This window comes from Canis lupus, chromosome 7 (genome assembly GCF_011100685.1).
Source record: "Canis lupus familiaris isolate Mischka breed German Shepherd chromosome 7, alternate assembly UU_Cfam_GSD_1.0, whole genome shotgun sequence".
In the NCBI taxonomy this organism is placed as follows: Eukaryota; Metazoa; Chordata; class Mammalia; order Carnivora; family Canidae; genus Canis; species Canis lupus.
Window position 1 is genome coordinate 4,711,961 of NC_049228.1, and position 6,089 is coordinate 4,718,049.

Below are 6,089 nucleotides of genomic sequence, written 5' to 3' on the forward strand. Positions count from 1 at the left end.
TGGTTTTCTCTTGGGAAATTGGAAGTTTGGCCATTCTGGGCCTACATTCTTACCACATTTCAACGAACTGCAATTGAGCAAGAGCTGCAGCCTTTAGACCGGAGCCTATGTGGTCCAGTTCACCATGGTCCCCATGCCCCCACTGACTGTTTCTTTGAGGTATGTAGAGGCTTCCTGAGCCTCTGAGTTTGCAACTCCTGCCTTAGCACCTAGCTGGAAAGTAATGAATTCAAAATAAATAAGTGACTATTTTCAAAATAACTAGGAAAAAATAAAAAGGACATTCTATCCTCCCCTACGTGTCCTGTAGTTTTAGAAGTTTGGAGAAAGTGGGTAAATATATAGAAGATTTTAAGAATCCAAGTTGAGTTTGAAAGCCAAGTTGATGTTAATCAGCAGTAAGATATGGAAACTATGACATGGGCATTATGAGATAATCTATTCTGACACCACTCTTCCTCTGCGTAAGTGTTGAAGTGCAGATTTCTTCTCTGATATGGTCTGAGGAACCGAGGGAGCAGAGTAGGACTAACTCAATTGCCTTATGAAGAAAAACACTATAGTAATCAGTTCAAAGCTAGACCTCTAGCTTTTTTCAAAAAAAAAAGCTTTTTTGAGTATAGCTGACACACAACGTCATTAGTTTCAGGTCTACAACAACAACACGGTGATTCAGCATCTCTGTGTGTTGTGCTCAGCTCGCCCCAGCCTGTGGCGTGGCGGTTTCTGATGGTGTCATCAAAGTGTTCAATGACATGAAGGTGCGTAAGTCTTCAACACCAGAGGAGGTGAAGGAGTGCAAGAAGGCAGTACTTTTCTGCCTGAGCGAGGACAAGAAGAACATCATCCTCGAGGAGGGCAAGGAGATCCTGGTAGGTGATGTGGGCCAGACTGTAGATGACCCCTACGCCACCTTTGTCAAGATGCTACCAGACAAGGACTGCCGCTATGCCCTCTATGACGCAACCTATGAGACCAAGGAGAGCAAGAAGGAGGACCTGGTGTTTATATTCTGGGCGCCTGAGTCTGGACCCCTTAAGAGCAAAATGATTTATGCCAGCTCCAAGGATGCCATCAAGAAAAAGCTGACCGGGATCAAGCATGAGTTACAAGCAAACTGCTACGAGGAGGTCAAGGATCACTGCACCCTGGCAGAGAAACTGGGGGACAGTGGCGTCATCTCTCTGGAGGGCAAGCCCTCCAGCCCCCTGCCTGGAGCATCTGGCAGCCCCCGACCTGCCCATGGGGGTTGCAGGCTGCCCCCTTCCTGCCAGACGGTAGGGGCTGGGGGGATCCCAGCAGGGGGAGGGCAATCCCTTCACCCCAGTTGCCAAACAGCTCCCTCACCCCCTGGACCTTCCTCCTCCCTCTATCCCTGACGGTTCTGGCTTTCCCAAACCGCTTTTGATCTTCTGATTCCTCTTGGGTTGAAGCAGACCAAGTTCCCCCCAGGCACCCCAGTTTGGGGGGGGGTGTATTTTTTTTTTAATGACACTCCAGTTCCCCACCTGTTCCTCCCTTTTCCCATGCTGCCAACTTCTAACCACAATAGTGACTCTGTCTTGTCTGTTTAGTTCTGTGTATAAATGGAATGTTGTGGAGAAGACCCTTCCTTGCGCTACCTGGTTCCCCTCCCCTTGTCCCCTGGTCTTGGCACTCATGGAAACAGGACCAGTAAGGGACCTTCAATTAAAAAAAACCAACAACACACACAACAATAAAAAGGCTCACTAAAAAAAAAACAAAAAACAAAAAACAAAAAACAAAAACATTGTGTTGTGTCACCATACGACACAATTACAATGTCATTGACTCTATTCCTGATGCTGCACCTTTTAGCCTCGTGACTTACTCATTCCATAACTGGTCTCCTGTACCCCCCACTCACCTTTACACACTCTGTCCATCCCTCGCACCCCTCCCCTCTGGCAACCATCATCAGTTTGTTCTCGGCCTTTACAAGTCCAATTCTTTTGGCTTGTTTGTTTATCCATTTGTTTTGTTTTTCAGGTTCCACATAGGAGTGAAATCATGGCACCTGTCTTTCTCAACCTGTTTCACTTAGCATAAGAAGTAAAACACTACTGTTACTAGTTCAACGTCAGAGCTCTTCCTTAAAAAATAGAAAGCTAGTTCAACTTATTTGAAAACATAGTTATTTTGGTGATGACACAAATAAATACATGTAAATAAGATGTGAGATAATGCAGGGAATAGGAAGTGCTTTTTCTCCCCGCCAGCGAGGGTGCTGGTGTAAAATTGTTACGCATTAGTAACTTGGACTACGTCTTTGCCAAAAGAACCATGTCAGATCATCTGGCAAAGTCCTTTTAGCCCCTAAATAGTTTCCTGTGGTACCGCTTCTAATTCCTGAGAGCCCATCTGGGCTTCAGTTCTCAACAGGGTTGTGGGGGTGAGAGGGAGTGGGGGTGGGAGAGGCTTGGAGAGTCCTATGGTGGGATCTCTCTAGCAGATAGCACTGATGGCAGCATTTGCAGAAAAATGAGAGGAGTGAAATGTTGAGGTGGGCCTAGAAAGGACACGCAAGAAGGGGAGAGATGTGAGATCAGCACTCCGGTTGTGTGGGCAGGAGCACTGTAAGTTTTTGTATGAGTAGTAGTTACGCACTGCTCACATCTGCCTTTGAGAAAACAGGCAATTCAGATAAAGGGGGTGCTGTTGACTGTCAGCCTCCAGCTGCTGGGCCTTCAGGATATATACTCAGTGGTTGGGCTGATGCCATGCTCTTCCTAGGGAGCCGCCAGCTAGTAGGTGAGCACCAAGTGGGCACTAAGACCTTGCCACGTCTGCCCAACATGGGGCTCCTCTAACAGGGAGAGATTTCCTCCAAGCTCCCCATTGGGTTGGCCAAGACTTTGTCAGACCTGCCTGCTGCTTTCACATTCTCCTTGTAAAATTTTCTTTCCTTTCCCTCGAAACTTTCATGTTTCAATCAACATCATGTTCTGAAAGCTGCCCCTGCCTAATTCTGCATCCTTCTGCTTTTATTTTTCACTGGTATTATTCCCCAATAAACTGCTCACTCTCCTATCTCTCTGTCGGCATCTGCTTCCTGCAGGACCCAAGAGACATAGTAATTATCAGTTGTCTGTAAAATCAGTATCCCTAAGAAAGGTACTTACTTATATATATAGAAGTATATATATATTTAAACATTCACTAAGTAAATCTGATGCAAGCGCTATCAAGCGTAAGAGAGTAAATTAGCTATGCAAATGCTGAGACTTTTTTTCCAGAATTAATCATATACTTCTAATCTGCTTAACATTCTTCATTTCTTTTAATGGCAAAAGGAAATAAGTGTGCATTTTCAGCTTTTTTATTATCATTTCAGAAGAACCATTTACATAATGTTTTCTTCATATTATTTCTTAGCAATATTCTTGATATGTTGATGATGTTTAAATTGCACAGGACATTCGCATGCACCTGTTCTTGTTTCAGATTGTAATATTTACTAAAATGAAGGGTGTGTAGATTTTAGATTTACATTCTGCTATCCTTTAATGTCCATAAACCCAACATCTCCATACTTCTCATTGGAATTGAATCCTTAAGGTACTTACTTAAAAATTGTTTTCCCTCTTGTTAATTATGAGTTTTCTACTTTTTTACTGAAACATTTTAGACAAAGTCTATCACTGGCTCATTGATAGGCATCTAAAGAATTGATTTGATGAGATCATAATGAGATATCACTTCCCACCTGTTAAAATGGCTTTTGTCAAAAAGATAACAAGTATTGATGAGGATGTAGAGAAAAAAGAACCCTTGTGCACTGTTGGTGGGAATGTAAATTGGTGCAGTCCTTATGAAAAACAGGGTGGAGATTCCTCAAAATAATTAAAAATAGGACTACCATATGATCCAGCAATTCTACTTCTGGGTATTTATCTAAAGAAAATGAAATCACTGTATCAAAAATATATCTGTATCCCCATATTCATTACAGCATCTTGTCTACAGTCAAGACACAGAAACAACCTGTCATCAACAGCTGAGTGAATAAGGAAAATGTAGGGTATACGTATATGGAACAGTATATGTTATACAATGGAGTATTGGTGTGTATATGGCATAGTGTAGTGGTATAGAGTGGAATACTGTTCAGACATAGACAGCCCTTGAGGCATTATGCTAAATGAAATAAGTCAGCGAAAGACACTGCATGATCTCACTTACATATGGATCTAAAAACAAAACAAAACAAAAAACTCATAGGTACAGATAACAGATTGGTGTTTGCCAGAGGTAGGGGTTGGGGATGGGTGGGTAAAATGGGTGAAGGTAGTCAAAAGTACAAATTCCCAGTTATAAGATAATGGATGCAATGTATACATGACATGGGGAGGTGTAATGTATAGCTAGGTGATTATAATTAACGATACTCTATTATATATTTGAAAGTTGCTAAGTGAGTAGATCTCAAAAGTGCTCATCATAAGACAAAAAATCTAATCGTGTGTGCTGACGGATGCTAGCTAAACTTTATCGTGGTGATCATTTTGCAGTGTATACATATATTAAATCCTTATGTTGTGTGCCTAAAACTGGTACAATATTATACGTCAGTTATATCTCAATAAAAGCAAGTTTTTAAAAAAGAATTATTCTGATGCAAAGCTGTATACATATAAAAGACCGAAAGCAAACCTCAGAAGTAGATTTTTTTTATGTTGACTGCATTTGTTTTCCACATTTATGTTCACTGCAAGTAGCCATAGGCATCTGTAAGTGATGTGTTAAAAAAAACAACAAATGATTTATGTATTTGTATTTAAACAGGCTCTGGGGATAGCTGAGCTTCAGTGGGTGCAGGAAACAAAGTATGGATCTAATCTGAATGATGCCTCTTAAGGACACATAGTATATTTTATTTTTTTTCTTTTTGCTCCAAGGCAGCAAACAAAATGTCAACAATCTATTCTATCAAATGATTGATTGATTAAAGGAGTTAAGATAATGCTTGATAGAGGATTTGATAAAATCTTTCCTTTTTAGGTCCAAGTTATCCTTTCAATGTTTATTTATGTTTTCATGTTTTTGTTTTTTTTAAAATAAGGGTATATACAGCCTTTGTTTCAAAAGGCATGCTTTAGGGGTGCCTGGTTGGCTTAGTCAGTAGAATATCTGACTCTTGATCCCCAGGGTCATCAGTTCAAGCCCCATGCTGGGCATGGAGCCTACTTAAAGAAGGTGTGGCATATATACATATATTCCAGTCATAAAAATTGAGGAAATCCTGCCATTTGTGACAAATGGATAAACCTTGAGAGCATTATGCTAAGCAAAATAAGCCAGATAAATACAAATGCTGTATGAGCTTACTTCCATGTGAAATCTAAAAACAAAACAAAAAATTCAAACTCATAAAAAAAAAAAGATCAGATTTGTGGTTACCAGAGGTGGCAAGAGGAGGAGGGGATTTGAAGAAATGTGGTCAAAAGGTATAAACTTCCAGTTACCAGATAAATAAGTACTGGGGTGTACCGTATGAGATGGTGACTATAGCTAATACTGCTGTAGGGTGTATAGGAAAGTTGAGGGTAAATCGTTAAGAGTTCTTACCACTAAGGAACTTTTGTCTGTTTTCTTTTTCTTTTTTCTTTTTTCTTTTTTTTTTTCTTTCTCTTTTTCCTGCATCTATATGAGGTGATAGATCCTAGCTAAACTTAGGTGGTCATTGTTTCACAACATGCATAAGTCAAACCATTATGCTATCCACTTGAAACTTATTCGCTGATGTGTGTCAATGACATCACAGTAAAACTGGAAGAAAAAAAGACATCCCCCCAAAATTGGATATTTTCTGACAGCAGGTTTTCTGGACTCTAAAATAATGTTGTGCCTGTGATTCTTTTCGACATGTCTCACTTACTTGATAAGTGGTGCATGTTTACTACGCTAAATCCCCAAACATACTTTCTGTCATTTGCTCTTTGAGTACCATCTTATGTTTGTGTGTGTGTCTGTGTTTTTTTAAACTATCTCGTGCGACTCCAAATGAAAACAGCTACAAATAACGTGGTGAAGGAGAATATTGTCGGCACAGATGTGTTTCTGTTAGA

The 6,089-nt window shown here is 40.5% G+C and overlaps 1 protein-coding gene across 1 annotated transcript; it reads left to right on the forward strand.

The window, feature by feature from the left end:
* Positions 1-740: 740 nt before the first annotated feature.
* Positions 741-2,085, forward strand: LOC102153978 (cofilin-1-like). The gene is made up of 2 exons (XM_038541979.1): positions 741-1,277; positions 2,011-2,085. The coding sequence occupies exons 1-2, from the start codon at positions 756-758 to the stop codon at positions 2,068-2,070; spliced, it is 582 nt and encodes a 193-aa protein (XP_038397907.1). The 5' UTR covers positions 741-755; the 3' UTR covers positions 2,071-2,085.
* Positions 2,086-6,089: the final 4,004 nt, after the last annotated feature.